This window comes from Chelonia mydas, chromosome 4, assembly GCF_015237465.2.
Source record: "Chelonia mydas isolate rCheMyd1 chromosome 4, rCheMyd1.pri.v2, whole genome shotgun sequence".
Lineage (NCBI taxonomy): Eukaryota > Metazoa > Chordata > Testudines > Cheloniidae > Chelonia > Chelonia mydas.
The window spans coordinates 62,905,533-62,923,502 of NC_057852.1; the positions used below are offsets into that span (position 1 = coordinate 62,905,533).

At 38.0% G+C, this 17,970-nt stretch overlaps 1 protein-coding gene across 4 annotated transcripts in view; it reads left to right on the forward strand.

The window, feature by feature from the left end:
* The window catches only part of GLRB (glycine receptor beta), a 71,027-nt gene that overhangs the window by 31,505 nt on the left and 21,552 nt on the right, over window positions 1-17,970 (forward strand). For 3 of the 4 annotated variants that reach the window (XM_007071272.3, XM_037897458.2, XM_043545896.1), the window contains exons 5-8: window positions 329-558; window positions 2,409-2,491; window positions 9,333-9,473; window positions 13,323-13,475. In XM_007071272.3, the coding sequence (XP_007071334.2) occupies window positions 329-558; window positions 2,409-2,491; window positions 9,333-9,473; window positions 13,323-13,475 (607 nt within the window). The remainder of the gene's footprint in view (window positions 1-328; window positions 559-2,408; window positions 2,492-9,332; window positions 9,474-13,322; window positions 13,476-17,970) is intronic. The other variant, XM_037897457.2, reaches the window with a different exon arrangement.

The window sequence follows — 17,970 nt, forward strand, 5'->3', positions numbered from 1 at the left end:
TTAGACACATGGGGCACCATTGGTGTCATTGGGGCTGCACAGATGTGAGTGAGGGCAGAATTTGACCCATATTATTTTAATTTAACATGGTTAATCTTGAAAAATAAAGAATTTATGTAACCTAACTTTATGTATCTTTTAGCTAATTCCTTTAAAATCAAGAACATTTGTGTGCTGAAGAATGATCAGCTGTATCCATTATAGGAAAACCACAAAATCTAAATGGATCTTTTTTTCATTTTGGAGCCTGCATGTTTGTTTGTTTGTTTGTTTCTGTTTTGTTGTTTTGTGGCTAGATTAATAAACACTTGCAAATTCTTCTCATCAGGATTACAGAGTTAACATCTTCCTAAGACAAAAGTGGAATGACCCCAGACTTAAATTGCCCAATGACTGGAGGGGTTCAGATACACTGACAGTGGACCCTACAATGTTTAAATGTCTGTGGAAACCAGACTTGTTCTTTGCAAATGAAAAGAATGCCAACTTCCATGATGTCACTCAAGAAAATATTCTTCTATTTATATTTCGGGATGGAGATGTTCTAGTCAGTATGAGGTACTGTGTTATTTTTAATTGTAAATATTTACTATTGGTTTTATTTAAATAATCTTCAATAAGTTATTTGGCGTAGGACATACATCTTGCTTTGCAGCTTAGTAATATGTATAATTTACAAAGATAATAATTGATAGACCTTTCAGCTGATATTGACATTAAAAATGCAGAAAAATAAATCAGAGTAAATTCTCATAAAACTACAGATTCTAAAGCATATTGATTGATATTTTGACTAGTATGAAGGATTCTGAACCCTAGGTATATATTAGATCACTATTAGATCAAATGTAGGTAAAATAAGATTTTACACAATGGAATAAAGATCTGAGCGAGATAGTTGGCCAAATTCAGCAGAAGCATAGTGAAACTGACAATAATTAGGGTCTTTCAGAGTAAGTGATACAATTTTCAGATCACATTAGATGCCCATTAATAAGAATTTGATTTATAGCTACTAACAATTGCCGCAGCCAGAGGCAGAAAATTAAAAAAAACCTATCTGTAGAGGGTTGTCCATTGGTCTGTAAATGTAGCAGGAAAATACTGATTTGGGTCAATGTAATACTAGATATAAGTTTTTCAATGGATCCAAATTTTTTTTTATTAGAAGACTGTCTTACAAATACAATGAAACTTTTTATTGAGGATTGAGTTAGCGGTAAAAGACACACAACAGAAACAATATGCCATAGTATAGTTAAATACAGAGGCTTGCAACCTTATTAAAATTATTGACCAATGGGGAACCCCCTCCCCAAACTACCTAGCAGGGCTGCTCTTGTGTGGATTTCACCTGGCATCAGTGCCCCTGAGTTCTACAGATCTGAGGGTGGGTATGGGAGCAATGCCCCCTTTATTTCCTCAGGCCTGTCTGGAGACACTGGCTGGAAGTCAGAATCGCAACCCATTCCTCTCCCCCACACAAGAGGTAGAAGAGATGAGGAGAGCCATATGCTGCATGAGACATAGAGGCAACCCCATCACTATGCAGTTGCCCAAGTTGCTCATGCCCAAGCAGCCCACTGGGTTACAGAGACCTCAATTCAAAAGTTGCAACGAATGTAATTTAAATTCCCCAAGTAAATCTTCCAGATGCTGGATAGAAGGTGATAAAACCCACAGAGCAGTTTGACAGTTTTCCATATGGGAAAACAAAAATCCCTTCCAGACCCCAAACAAAATTTGGCAATCAGCCTCACCCTGGCATCGTGAGATCCAACTCTCTACACAAAAGTGGGCCTGGAAAAGAGCCTAAACTGGCTACTTGCCAACAGCAAGCAAAAACAATCTTCCCCCAGTCCAGCAGGTGAGAGCCAATCAGCTGGCTTATCCTGACCCCCTACTGCTGTTCAGTGGCAGCAGGAGCAGACAGGACATGGTCCTCCCCGTTTTCCTCCACAGCCTAGTGTGGGAGAGGGAATGAGAAAGAAGCAGCACCCTCCCCACAATGTAGTACTTCCCCAGCTGCTCTCACTTGAGATTTCCCCCTCCCACTACCTAGGGTGTGGGAGATGTCCTCCTGGACCCATCAAAGACACACTCTGACTAGTGAGGTGACCATTTTTTCCCTCTAAATGTTATCCATTAAAATCTTATTGCACTATTTTTAAACAATACAGAATTTAGCTGACAAAATACATGAATAAATTTTGAATGATGTTTGTTCAATACCTCAATATTTTGGAATCAGACTCTGTGACAAGAGAAAATTATTGAGGCTCTACTCTATATACTCTTGTTATTTTTGTACTTCTTTACATTTAAAGCAATATATATATAATCTTACTCTACTTCGTTATTTACAAAACAGTTCAAATTGTGTCTAAGATCTATTTTTCCATTCTCAGATTATCCGTTACTCTGTCATGCCCTTTGGACTTGACCTTGTTTCCTATGGATACACAGCGTTGCAAGATGCAATTGGAGAGCTGTATGTAAATCAGTCTATGCATAAAAATAATTACCTTCTAGGCAGGCCTGAAAATCAAACAAGAAATATATATGTTGTTTAGTGTAAACATTTCTTAATGAATTTTAAAATTAATATTCCATGATCATTACAAATTAAAATTTATGGTTCTTTCCTACAAAAAAATTCTAATTTTTATGGCACCATTTGTTCTATTTTTACATTTTTGCTAACAAACACATAATGACACTGTTTAGCATTTCTGAAGACATTTAAAATGTATTGGGGAAAATCAGGACATAAATATCATTTGGAAAAATGAATTAGTAGTTTCCTCAGGTAGTTTTAACTTGCGTGACGACCACTTCCTCTGCAGAATATTTTGGGATAAATTTGCTCTTGTATTATTGAGTGTAAATCTACTGAATTAAATAGGTCTACACCTGTTTATAATAGGTTTGAATTAGGTTTTATATGTTTACTTAATACTGGGCCCAATCCTTTGATTCCCAAAACCCTTGATATCAGTGGAAGTTTGCCTGAGAAGAACTTCAATATAAGGCCCATTAGCAGCATTACAGATATCATATTTACTCAAGGAAGAAGTATTCATGAACAGTTTTCTCCACTTTATTAGAAACACAGACCTTTCTTTAATACCAGACGTGCTAAATTCAAACAGGTGAGGAGGAGGAATTGATTATTACCCTCTCCCTTGAGTGACAGTGTCATTTAAGCTTTTGCCCCTTTTTATTCAATTAGCAACAGTAAGAAGTTAGCTCATGGCATAACTACCTGTATTCCCTTCCAGTTCCAACAGTGAGGATGCTTCCTTGTTTCACTTATTTGTTACACATAAGATGTTTTATTTTACTTAATTACTTGACTAATGGAACTTCCAAAACCAAACTGTTTCTTACATAGTGTCAGTCTTTTTTAAAAAAGGTCACCATCTGGAAAAAAAAATCATGAAATTCAGTAAATTAAATGGATTTGACTATGTGCTTATGCTCTTGAATTCTAGAGCAATCTTATTAATGTGTCCCTGATGCAAGGTCTCTGGATGCATTTTTCCCAATTGTATGAATTTAGGTGTTATTCTGACCTCAGATTGAATACACGCATGTCACAAAATATTGGCAAAATATGTGTATTTAAAAAAAGAGCCCAAGCCTCCATGTTAAACTGTAGCTCTAACAATCTGCTAGAACAGCTATGTATCTCATCCAAACCTTTGCTTAACCATACCAAAATGGAGCACAGTTTACTAAAAATGGTGTAATAAAGCCAGAAACTGCATACATAGAAACATCACAGTGATTGGAGAAAGCTTTAAAATGGTATTGGGGATCATATCATGAACCCTTGATTCCAGTCACACAGGTGCATATCACTTGAGCTAAAGGAAAATGTCTGGTAGCTAGTGAAGGATTACAGTTAAGAGCTCAGTTTTAGTGGGCTAGCCACTAGATGAGCAGAGAGCTATATATAGTAGGAGGTCTTTATTTATATACAGACTCTCAGGCTTTAAGGATTTAATGAGTGATGGGGGTTTTTTTAGATACATCTTCTGAACAATAAATCCCACCCAGGCTTTACTTTAGATCACATGGATCAAATGTTTTAAAGAAGTAATAAATATTGTCCTGGCTTCCAGCAGTCAAGAAAAATTTTGTTCTCCAGTGGGTTATTCCCTTGCTGTTTTGAAAGTTTAAAAATTATGGGCCAAATTCTCTTCTCTTCTTGTTCTACTCAGGTGACACAAAGGAATCTGGCCATAGTGGACTAACTGGGAATGCCCCAGTGTAATGGGGGCATTCATCTCTCCTTGCAAACCCAGCTTAAGGAAATGCAGTCAGAAACAAACTCTGGTTATCCTTCAAGTTCCTTTGAGCACAGAGGCACACCTCTCCTTAATCTGCTGATCCCAGCCAGGAACTTACCTGCTAAGGCCCCGTAGCTCCTTTTATCTGAGCCTGTTGGGCTCTTATTGGCTTCTTCCATGAGGCTTGTCTAGGTAGCCCTGGAGGTAACACCTTCGCTGCTGCTTTCCTGTAACTTCTCTGTTTTCTGGGGTGGGGTACAGTAGAACTGCTGGGCCTCTGGTAGGTGGCTGCAAAGGCCAGGTATGCCCTGTCACATCCAGTTTAAGGAGGATCTGTCAGCAGGAATGAAGCCAGCAGATCTAGCTCCTTTGCTGACTTCCCCCTTACCTCTGTGTAGAGGACAAGGAAAGGCACTTTGGGTGCAGTTCCACTCCATCAATTCTTAACTGGCACGTGATCACTTATGGACCATACACAGCTGGCATACGGCAGCTGTACTTCAAAATAGGGGAGCTGTAACCAGATCTCTGCTAAGAGAAACTCTCCCACAATATTTCTTTCTTTCATTCCGAAGTCTCTAGTAACCTCTATGTAATTTGAGATAGTAATTACACTGAATGGTCTGAGTTGGAGAGGCTTTGAATCCCCCCCCCCCCCCCCGCTACTGCTGACGATAATGGAAGATGTGGACATTCTCTCAGAATCAAGCCCTATATTTGTGTTTTGGGGGGGGGCTGGTGGTTGGGTTTTTTTCCCTAACAACTTGCTTCTGTAAAAGCATTCTCTTGCTTACATTGAGAACCCCTGGCATAATGATGAACACAGAGCCCTTAAGAAATGTAACAAGGTGACTGGCTCTTTAAGGGGAGAAGGGTCCAGCCTCACCTGTGACACACATAGCTTGCTTCTCCATATGGAGAAAATGTTCAAAGTCATGTGGCAGGCAAGTCATATGGCTAAATCACGGTTTCTGGGATGGGGATAAAACAAAACCCCATGGAGAGCCAGAGGGGAGAGAAAGAAAGACTTACGTTGAAAGTCCTGGTAGTTGCTGCTTGATAGAGAGCAGGGAGAGACTCTCCCTAGTTCCCCAGCAGCAGGTTTGGGGGTGCATGTCAGCAGAGAGCAGGAGTCAGTGAGGATGGATAGAGTGTGGAGAATAAGTCTGCTAGAGGAGACCTTCAGCAGGGAGAGGGCTAAGAAACCTGCACCAAGGGTTGTGAGCCAGCTAGGAGGACTGGGTAGGAGTTCTTGTGTTTCCTTGGGAACTTTGTTAATAAACCCAGGTCCCAAGAAGGGGTGTTATTTGACACATAAAAAGCCTATTTTGACATTACTGGAGAGCCCAAGGGTGTGAACTGAGACAGACCAGGTAGATATGAACATGTTTTCCTTTCATCTGTTAAGATGCTGTTTTATTATTCTGCAATCTCCAAAGGCACTGGAAATCTTCACTTACTCTTCTGCACTATCACACCACTTAATTTACCTGATTCCTTTTTACTTTTCCCATTAGCAGTTATCAAGAGATTGTAACATCACTGTAATACAAAATTTCATTAATCCATAACAGCACCACAGCCACCAACTCCACAGTCTATCTTTCTTTACTGCTAGTCTTCCCCTTGCTGCCCCAAAAATCTATAGCTGTTCTGCTCCTACCACATCTGGCTGCACGAACATTCTCTTGGGAAAGTAAAACGCCTCATTCTTGATCTCACCACCACCTCTGGTCACCCTGTGTCCATAAGAAAATAGCAGAAATAGAGGGGGTTTAGAAACTGGTAATGAAAATTATCAGAAGCCTGGGAAGGCTTCTATTTGAAGAGAAACTGAAGAGACTGGCACTGCTTAGTTTAGAGGGAGATGAATAATAGAGTATATAGTAGTTCAGAGAAGGTAAATTAAATGCTTCTGTTATCCTTTCTCATAATTCAAGGAGAAGAGGACATTTATTGTAGTTGAAAGGCAGCAAATTTAAAATTGATAATAGGTAATACATTTTTACTTAAAATAGAATTAGCCTTTGAAACTCATTTCCACTAGATGTTATTGAGACAGAGCCTGGTGGAATTCAGAAAAGGAATATCTACAGTTACGTTTGAGATTCTAAAAAACAGAAGGGATATAAACCCTCATGCATCATGGGATAAGTCACACTTTACATGTTGGATTTAGGAAGAATTTCCCCAGGCAGGTTATGCCATAATTGTCAACTATAGAGTTTTATACTCCTTCCTCTGAAGCATGTGGTCTGGCCAGTATTAGAGACTGGATATTGGACTAGATTGACCAGTGTCCTGATCTGATATGGTAGGTCTTAATTCCTAACTCAGCTCACTCAATTCGATATGTCTTCCAGCTTTAGCTCCCTATATCACCATCATTTTACTTTGTAGCATTTTCACTACTGCACTAAAAATTCTATAATTCATAAGAAATCTGTCTTTGACCCCAGTACTCCCAACAACTATTACCACCTGCACAAGATCAGAGGGGTAGCCGTGTTAGTCTGGATCTGTAAAAGTGGCAAAGAGTCCTATGGCACCTTATACACTAACAGACGTATTGGAGCATAAGCTTTTGTGGGTGAATACCCACTTTGTCGGATGCATGTAGTGGAAATTTCCAGAGGCAGGCCACAGGACTCTTTGCTACCTGTACAAGTTACATTCATTCTGTAAAATGTTGGTGAGATTAGAGAAGTAAACTTTCTCCAATTACTTTACTGCTCACCTCCTTTTGATCCAGACCTGTATGTCTTCAACCTCCTCCATGGCAAGAAACTGCTTTACGTGGACTGTTCAGTTACCTCTTTCACTTTGCTAAAGATAACTCCTTGTGCTATTTATTCTTCTTCATCTCAGTGAAGCATATGACACCAATGTCAAGAAATATACTCTTTGACTGGCCTGAACACTAAGTAGATATGAGTCCCTCCTCTCCTAGTTTGGCTACTATATCTCTAATTACCATTTCTTTGTCTCTAGCGCTGACTGTGCCTTGGATTCTAAACCATTCTGATCTAGTCTCCCAAAAACTCTCTACTTCATTTGCCTCCTTTTCTTTACACTACAAATTTCACAATTTAAGCACAACTTCCACTTTTATGCCTGTAACATCTAACTCTGTCTCTCCTTTTAACTCTTTCATTTACCTTTCCCTCAATTCTCTCCAACCTCTCTGAAGCATATATATCTTTGATGTGATGTTAAATTGAATGTTAGAAAGACAGGTATCCTCCACCTTTGCAAGAGAAGTATCCTCAGCTATGTCTCTAAGACATGCATTTCCTTCCTCACCTCTGACCTTCCTTGCACTTCACAGGCCTATAATCTTGGAGTTATCCCTGACTCCAAAATCTCCACTGCAGCTCTCATTACTAATTTTTACTAGTCCACCTTACTACCATCTCTGCAATATAGTCTGTGTCTTCCTCAGCATTTACACGAAGAACTGCTTTTTTGTGAATTAGTTACTTCATGCCTTGATTATTACAACACATTTCCTGCAAGGCCTCCTAGGGATCCTCCTATCCAAACTCCAGTCTGGGAGTGCTACCAACTCTCTCATACCTATCACCTTTGTCCTGAAAGACCTCTACTGACTTCCCAGCCACTTGAAAATTGACTCATACTAAGTATCCTTCATGACTATGCCCTTAACTACCTCTGGTCTCCTGTCTCTTTACTTTTCTGCTCTGCCAATTGAGGTATCCTCTTAGACTTATATTCTCCCTCTACTCTGATCCTTTGCTGCATCATCAGCTATCCTGACCATATGCGTGCCTCCCACTCCCTCACTAATTCTTCACATCTGCAGTTATTGTTAACAATCCTAAACACCATTCACTGTCTACTAAGCACACCCTCTGTATTCCCGCAGTTGACTATAACAGTTTTGTTGTAATTTGCTGTGCATATTTTATTACATTTATTAGATACATTTATTAAGGGTGTATTAAAACTTATTTTCATGATATAGCTTTTATGATACAAATGTGGAGGTAGATAATAAGTATTATGTTTTGAGAAGTTTTAGAGGTTCATTCACATTTTAGTTTTTTATCACAGATATTTTTCAAATGTGAAAATTATCTGCCTAATTCTCACCCCCTGAATGGAACAATTCTTTAAGCGTTTCTTAAAGATTCTGCATTCTTACCAAAAATTACATTGCATTCTCAATTTTCCGTTTGTATGTTCCCCCATCCCTCCCACTACTTGTCATGCTGTATCTGTGTTTAACTCCATATATCAGGCAGACAGAAAAATGACATGTAAAATCACGATCGTGACTGTACTTTTAGTTAACATCCTTTTATGCTCAAACATCATGGGCCTGCTTCTTCCACTGCTTTGCACTATGTGTAAATTCAGTGGTCTAAAGTGCTATGTGTGGGCCCAGATTTAGGCAAGCACTTAAGCATATTTAAGAACACTTAAGCAAATGTTTAAATTGAAGTATATTCTGTAACTGCATTGACTTCAGTAGAATTTAGCCATGTACTTAATGTTAAGCACATGCTTAAGTGTTTTGCTGAAGGGATACTTTCCTGAATTAGGCCCTTAAGTCTGTCCAAATCAGAGGGGAACACACGAAAGGCCACTTCTTACACATGAAAGGCCCAGATTCAGAGAACCACATTAAATCCCAGAGAAGTTGATGGGACTTAAGAACGTGTTTTAAGGTTAAGCATGTGTTAATGTTCTTTGCTGAATTGGAGTCTAAATGACAATACAATGTTAAAAGTTGTGGGGAATCAGGTACTGTTTTCTCTGTTTAAATACTGAGTGCTAAAATAACACTCTCATTCAGTTTCAGATTTTCAGTATTACAGAGTTCCATCAAGTCCTAATTAACAAATAGAGAATAAAAATCTAGCTGTGAATCAACTGATAACTTTATGACAGGAAGCAGGAATCAAGAAATGAAAGAAATACATACATGCATATATATATAGATAGATATATAGACAGATATTTTTGCTGAATTGACTCTGGTGTAAGGTAGCTTTTATTTTTTTTTTCATGTAGTTGGTTACACAACTGATGATTTACGATTTATCTGGCAATCTGGAGATCCTGTTCAGTTAGAAAAAATTGCTTTGCCCCAGTTTGACATTAAAGAAGAGGATATTGAATATGGTAACTGTACCAAATATTATAAAGGCACAGGTATGTAATTCTATTAACTAATTTATTTGTTAAAGACTTCAGTTTGCATTTAGTTATTGTATATTGTTAATGATTAATGGTTGCATTGATAGTTTTTGTATTGCAGAAGAGGACATTAGTTTTTAACTAATCAATAATTTAGATATGAATAACACAATAACAGCCAAATATAATAACCATAAACTAATACAGACATTGAGATGTTGGAGGTCAGGTTAGATTATCTCCTTCTTTTTGTTTAGATGTCTCTGATCCTCCCATAGCAATTTCATTTCCATTGTCCTGATAAGTTTTTATGTTTGAAAGTGCCTGGGCTTTTCTGGTTGGTCGTTCATCTAGAACTACTCTTTCAAATTGTTTTATGGTTGAGACATGTTAGTTTTCTTGTTTGAGCTTGTCAAATTTTGTTTCAGAATACTTGAATATTACTTCAAACTCTTCTTCCTGCAGCTTCTAGTTTTTTTGATGGGGTGCTCTTGAAAGCATGTTTACCGTAAAAAACAGTTTACAGATCCTGTATTTGTACTTTTGCAATGTCATGATATTCTGAAATCCAGGCTCTGCTTTGTACAGTGATTTCTGTAATATGGCTTCCAGTGGTTTATTGTCTGTTTCTACCTCCACTGATTTCTGCCAACAGTCATAGCTAGGAAATTGCTCACATCCAGAAGCAATGACCAGCATTTCTTTTTCAACTGAGCATGGTTTTTATTGTATTTTGGTCAGTGCTTTTTGAAACATATGTTGCTGACTTGCAGAAAGCCTCCAGCAAAACACAGAAAGGAGAGGTAAGGGGAAGGGAATCTCTGAGGCTCCCCTTACAATCACCCAGAAACTCTGTTCTGTCAAATGATAGTGTTTGTTATCCTGCAGGTACTGTGGAGCCATACTCTATATCTGGAGAGTTCCCAGGTAATCGTAATAATCCTCAGAGCTAATTTGATCTGAGTCTGAAGTTTGTATTGGAACTTGAAATCAGTTGAGCTTTGCATTATTTCAGGTTTCAGTGTAAATATTCCTTGGAACTATGGTCTTAACTACAACAGGAATGAATTCTCAAACTGTTAAATCTTTGCTAGGTAATCCATTGTCTCTGGTTGATTTGCCATTTTAAAATATTATAGAATTACTCTACATCCAGCAAAATTATACAACTGTAAAAAGTACAAGCCAGAGGTGCTAGTCAACAGTTCTGTTCACCCCTACTTTCGGATAAGATACCAGTTTATGTAGCAGCTACAGGGGTATTTAATTCTTAAACAGTTAAACAACACATTACTCACAAAAATGCTAATAATTAGACTAAAAAAATTAAATTTGAGCAATAGGGAAGCACCAGATAATACAAAAGAGGCTGTTCCATCTTATTTGGGTGGTGAAAAATGGAATACTTAGGACCAATTGCTGTGTTATGCTTGGATGCTGGAAAAATATTTGACAGTTGAATGGGATTAATTGGGGTTTTGTCCTGAATAAATTTATATTTGGGGGGGAAAGGAAGTAGTGGTGTTCCCTTATGATAGAAAAATAAGATATTTAATGGTAGACTGTGAATATCTTCAGTGTTCCTCTCTTTTCTTTCTCATATGAAAGAAAGAGTTAACATTTAGAACTGGTGAGATTTTCATGAAAGTTGTTGTCAAATTTTGACTCTTTTATGTCAAAAATCAATTTATTTTTTTTACCAACTCTCTTAATAATGTTCACCTTTGTAATAGCTAGGCTTTGGACCGAACACTCCCTTGAGATGACTCTCATAGGTTCTTTGCAGATACAGGGAGGCATTGCTAGGTTTGCATATTAATTTACTAAAGGTTCATATTTTGAAGGCATATGGTGGGAGAGCATCTCATTGCAGTACCAAATTACAGCCAATCTCATGCACTGTACAAGGGCACCCCATTAATGTACAAACTGGATTTCAAAGCTATGGTTTATTTTGGAAATGCTTGACAACTGCAAACATAGTCCCCGACCTTGTTCACCCATTTATGTCAATGGGTGTTTGTAACATTTGCATCAGTAGAAGTAGGATTGGATCCATATGTTCTGTACTTGTCCAAGCAAAAGAAAATCTGGGGATTACATTTGTATGATAATCATTGCCTGTACTAAAATAAAAGTCCCTGCATTTCTTTTTCTTTGTGTGCGAGACAGAAATTTCTCATGAAAGTGCAAAATGGATACCCTTATGATAAATGGTGATGGCAAAGAATATTATACTCTGCTTATTGAAAGATGATACAAGGCCATTAGCCAGAGTCAGAATGAATTTGACCTAACACAAACAGCTGAACACATAAAAGTCATAAATAATGTGGAAAATAATTAAGAATTTGAAAATATCTGGAAACCATTCACCAACTGCATAGGAAGAATTCCTCAGACTAAAGATCATAAAAGGGGAGAAGAAGAATTAAGAGCATATGGATGTCTTCTACCTACAAAATAATGAGGGAAACTCTTTTCTTTCTGTTTTTGTTTGTACTTGGCTTTGTGATTATTATATATTCAAACAACTTCTAACTGTAAACTGTGTGTGTGTGTGTGTGTGGTGAACAATTTATTAATGTAACAACATAAAAAAGAACGTATTTCCCTTTTTGCTATTTAAGCTCTATATTTAAGATTTACTTGCTTTTCACCAAATTTAGCTACTAACTGGAATAGACTAAAAGCCATGGGAAAAGTCTTGCCCTGAGATGGTGATAGTGAAGTTTATGGAGTTGTTTTTATACGATCAAATCCGGTGAACATAAGACAATGTTAGTAGAGTTACATGAATTTAAATATGAGCATAATTTGGCTACTGTTTTTACCACCATATTCCTTGATCCCTTTGTTCTCTACCAGCAAATATAGGGGGCTGTGGAGTTCATTTTTACTCTTTGCTCCAGTCACTTATCCAGGTAATCCAGAAGTATGTTTGTGTGATGAAGTTCCATATTTAAATAAGCCTGAGCCTGTATGCCTAGTTTTTCCCAATTTTAAATTTAGAGGATTTTCTTTTAAAATTTTGTACCAACATGAAAAATTATCTTTATCAACTTTCATTATCACGGCAATTTTTATTAAGCCCTGCTTTAGGTCTCTACTTTTCGAATTTTTTTCTAATCTGAACAAGACTTCATAGTTGTACACCTTATTTTAATAAGTGTTTCCTTCTTTTTCACAAAATTGATACCAGCTGGGATTTTCACATGAGCCTAAGGGAGATAAGTGCTCTGCTCCCATTTGGCAAAATTCTGCTTTTAGAGACAGTGCATCTTCGAGAACAGAATTTTGCCAGTGTGAGTTGGGAAGCCTAACTCTTTTTGGATGCTTGAAAACCCTAGTCTCTGTCCATGCATTCCACTTCCTTGGAATACAGAAGAATCCCCCCAGGTCCTCTTTTTTCCCTTTGGTTTTGCTTGTCCCTATTTGGCTTCCTGAATATGACCTTTCATATGCCTGTGGGAACACCCACTAGCAATGACAAAACAAGATATTACTCTACTTTTCTTGTGTGGAAAGACTTGTAAATCTAGAGATTAATTTAGCAGCAGGCACTATGATTTTCTCTGTTTTCTGAAAGGTCAAGTACAACAGGCCAGTCATGAGCTACAGCTCTCTTTTCATTCAGGTTTTGTAAGCTCTCATATGTGCTTCAAACGTGTTTTCAGATGAACTGTTTGGTTTTGGGAAAAACAATTTATTTTAAGCCTAATTCACTGAGAGCCTTACTGAAATCATGGGCAGAATCCCCACTGATTTCAACAGGGCAGGATTATGAGTAATGCTAAGGCATTCAAATCTGAAAAGTTTGGCCTGTAAAACATTTAGAACATTAATGTGTTTATTTCTTTAAAGGTTATTACACTTGTGTAGAAGTAATCTTCACTTTAAGAAGACAAGTTGGATTTTACATGATGGGTGTTTATGCTCCTACACTGCTAATTGTTGTTCTGTCGTGGCTGTCATTTTGGATCAATCCTGATGCAAGTGCTGCAAGAGTGCCACTGGGTAACCGACATTTACACCTACTGTGAGAACGCACTTAGCACCACTTTACCCTTTTCAGTTGCTTTGATAGCAAAAGATGGGATATTGAAAGCAACTACATCCCATTGCATGGTCTTCATTTTCACTGAAACCTTCCCATTTCTAGCCTCTATAAAACACATCCCTTCATCCAGGCTTTTGCATAATGCCGTATCTAGTGTCTAGGCACGGTTTTCCTATGTCTGCCTTCTAATGTGGTTTTGAGGCAAGGAGGTTGTAATGTGTCTCCTTTCCATACCTGGAAAAGTTCTCGCTTTTATATTATACACGTATAGCGTGCACCACAGATACGGTGGTGATAGACACCTTATAGAAACTTGAATATATAAATTCATATATAATAAGTAAATAAATAAATAATGGCTAATCAAGATGATTATTAAGGTGTAGAATACCTACCTCGTGCAGCAGTTGTTTGAAGATTAAATAGCAGTAATGTTCTGATGAGGATTAATGGCCACCGTTACCAGACTGGCTTCTGTCTCATCAGGGCCTTGATTTATCAAAGTACTTTAACCATGTGCTCATCCTGTTCAGCAAAACACATAATAATTTACGTTAATGTTTCCTATGGGCTGAATTCAGGCTTAGAAGAGGTAATACTAGTCTTTGGGAGTGCTGCTGCTTCTGGTGAAGTCAATGACAAAAGTCACATTGATTTGAATGGGAGCAAGATCAGATTCTTCATTTGCTACCAAGCAGTAGGGGCATAGAGTTAATTAAGAAAAAACAAACTTAACTAATTGGATTGTACGTGATACTCTAATAGATGTTAAATGAAAATAAAATCTACATTAAATATAATAAATATATTTAAAATTTGTCTTTTTCAAAGGCGTATTTTAGCATATCCATCACATGCATATGCTTTTTCCTTTCTTTTTTACTTGTCCTTTAAAAACATAAATAGCTATTTGTTTATGAAATATAGTTTATTTTAGTTTGATAGCACATGGAGTGTGCCCTGTTCTAACTTTATAGTGTTTACAACTTTACAAGGATCATGAATATAAAGTGCAACAGAGACAAATAATGTTTAGATGGAAGAATTTTTATGAAGTAGTATAGGGAAAATATATATTTTTGTGAAATAAAAAAATCTCTTGCAAACAAGTATTTTTCATATAGTCATTTCCAATATGATTAAAACCTGAATTTTTATATATCAACTTTTTATGCATTAATAATACAACTTTTAAAAGTAATATAGTAGAAAGGTTTAATTATTTCAACATTAAATTTATAAGAAGCATGTTGCAGGTTGTACAGTATTTGAGGATTATATATATATATATATACAAACTTCAGAGTATTTCTTGGTCTCAGTAAATGAATATATGTGTCTGGTTTTTTTTCAAATGTAATACAGCAGCATAATTATGTGGCATTTGGTGTGACCCCAAAAGGAAGCAATGGATTGTACATAATTTGCCTACTCCTTGCTCAGGAGGTTGGAGTGAGTGTTATTAAGGGAGGGTTGGGACTTAAGTCCCCACAAATTACAGGCATTGTGTTTTGCAGTATGGCATCAGGACAAACCTAACTTTATAGCAGCATCCTGAAGTTTTGACTTTTTATAATCTAATGAGATAAAACTTCTGAGTGAAGTGGACTTTAGAGTATAATCCATATTGAAACAAATCCCAAGTCAAAAAATACAAATATGCTTGTAAAACTATACTAATGTTTTTCCTTTGTACGAGGAAAATTGTATTGCATATGCAGTGTTGAGAGAGATCAGAGACAACTAAATCCAACAAAGCAGCAGTAATGGGTTTTGTCAACTCCCTGTGTCTTGACTGATCATATGGCACATTGGTACAACCTTTGGAGAAGCAATTTCTACAGACCTTAAAAGATTGCTTCTAGAGTAGCTAGCTATAGAGAGCCACAAGAGGGGAGAGTGGCTACTGTCAATTCAGTCCTAAGGAGTTGGTTCAAGAAATAAATGTAATTGTGCCTAAATTCCATGGGTGGGATTTTCAGTAGCGTTTGAGTGACTTAGGAGCACAAGAGCCATTGAAAATCAGTGGGCAAAAGCTGTTTGTTATGTTCATTAATTAATCTGGACAATTGACATGTGTTAGTGTGGGGAATATGTCTGTGTCCAGTTATGAATTCCAGTTGGTTTTATGAACTCTATTTGTACTTGTAGTGGTCATTATGAATTAGATCAGGGGTTCTCAACCTTTTTCTTTCTGAGCCCTCCCCCACACCTAACATGCTATAAAAAAACTCCACGGCCCACCTGTGCCACAACAACTAGTTTTCTGCATAGAAAAGCCGGGGGGTAGCAAGCAGTGCAATTGCCTGGGGCCCCCAGGAAGATAACTTTTCAGGTCCAACTTCAGTTGTCTAACTTCAGTCCCAGGTGGAAGGGCTCAGGGCCCTGGGCTTCAGCCCAGCAGACTTCACATGACTAGACTAGAAGAGCTGTGTTTTTTCTTTAGCTGACCAAAGGGGCACAGACTATTGATAAAAAGTGGGCTTCTGTAAGCCAAGGGAGACTTTTCATCACCAAGAGCACATGACTCAGCAGGAGGGTGTGGAAAAAAATGGCTGTCTCTGCCTCCTCTAAAGATTTGGATCAAATCCAGTGAGTCCCAAAAAAGGGTGAGATTAGATTAAGTTTGATTGCATTTGAGAGTTTGATGTTTTCCATAGATCTCAATTCTCTTATACTTTCTAAGAGTAAAGTCTGTTTAAGAAATTACTTTGCTAAACTGAGTGCCTTACTTTACTAGTATTTGGTGCACAATGGGAACTAGGGAAATCAGAGCTTCGCCAGCCAGATCTATTCTTGGGGGAGAATGGGTCTAAACAACTGGGGGCTCAGGAGGGCTATGGCACTGGTTCCTGGGCCTAGGCAGACAGGGTTCAGGGTCCCACTGCCCAAGAGGGGTGTCACACATGGAGTCTGCAGCTGGGGAGAGCACTTGAAAGACAGAGCTTGAAACAGTGACTAATCACTACTCAGACCTGGAGGGTTAGCAGCACATGTGATTCAGTAGGTGGATCTCAGCACAACCTGCTGGTATCCATCAAAAAAGCGAGACTGGACAAATTTGCAGATGACATATGGTTATTTATGTTAGTTAAAACTAAAGAAGACTGAAGAATTGCAGAGGAATCTAATAAAGGTCCATAAATTGGTAGTACAGTGGCAGATGAAATTTTATTGACAAATGCCAGGTAATACACATTAAAAGGAAGAATTTGAACTTCTCATATGCCTGGATTCTAAATTAACTCTAACTATTCAGGAGAGAGACCTGGGTGTTACTGTGTGTGACATTTCCTCTGTAGCAGTTGTAAAATAAAGAGAAAAAAGTTAGGATGTGTAGAGAATAAGAGAGAAAATAATGATAAAACTATTTTAATGTCAATACACAAATCAGTGATATGCCTCTCTATGAATTCTGCTAATTCTGGTCACCCTATCTCATATAAAATTTAACAGAAATACAAAGAAAGGCCAAAAATAATTAGAAACATGCAAAGACTTCCATTTGAAGAGAGAATGTGACAAGATTAGGTCTGTTAATTTACAGAGATGAGCAAGGAAACATGATAGAAGTCTATAAAATAATCAGTGTCACAAGGAAGGCAAATCAGGTGCTTCTGTGTCCCTTTTCTCATAATATAAGAACAAAGAGGAGACCAATGGTTTTTAAAGGCAGTATGTTTAAAACAGATGACAGGAAATACTGTTTTATATAACATATAATTAACTTGTGGAACTCATTGTCAGAAAATAACATTGAGGCTGAGAAGCTAGAAGGATTCAAAAAAGGATTATTGGCTACATCCCAGTCCAGCAAAATACATGCTTAAGTGCTCTGCTGGATTAGCACCCCAATGGAAACACCCATAGTTACCTCAGATAGGAATTTAAAAAATAAGAGCTATAAATCGTCATTCTTAGGGCCATAAGCCAACCACTAGCTGACAGGGGGTTAAAAAGAAACTTCTATGAACTGGTTATTCTATTACTGTCCACCAAGGGGTGTTTTACACATCCCTCTAAAGCAGAAGTGGGATATGTGGACAACAGGTCTCATCCAGTATGGCAATTCTTATGTACCTGTGTTTCCTCAAACCCAGCTTTTGTTCTTAATTACTGCATACGTTTGTTGTACAGTGCAGAGACACCAGACACTGCACACTGAGCAAAGGAACTATCATTTGCTATATGAGCATGTAGCGGGGTGAGCACCCCACTCCAGAGAGAAAGGGGTTAAAACCAGCTCTGGGAAAGGACTGCCCCGAAGAGCCAATCCGGGCCCGGTAGGGCTGGTATAAAGAGGGTGGTGAGCTAGGAGGCAGGCAGTCTCATTCTAGCCTTGGAGTTGGAAGATCCAGGCTGCCTGGGAGCACAGGGTACCTTCAACAGAGCAGTGCTGGGGAAGAGGCAGGTGCTGGGGAGCTCAGGCCTGGCGACCTACCAGGCTGAGGC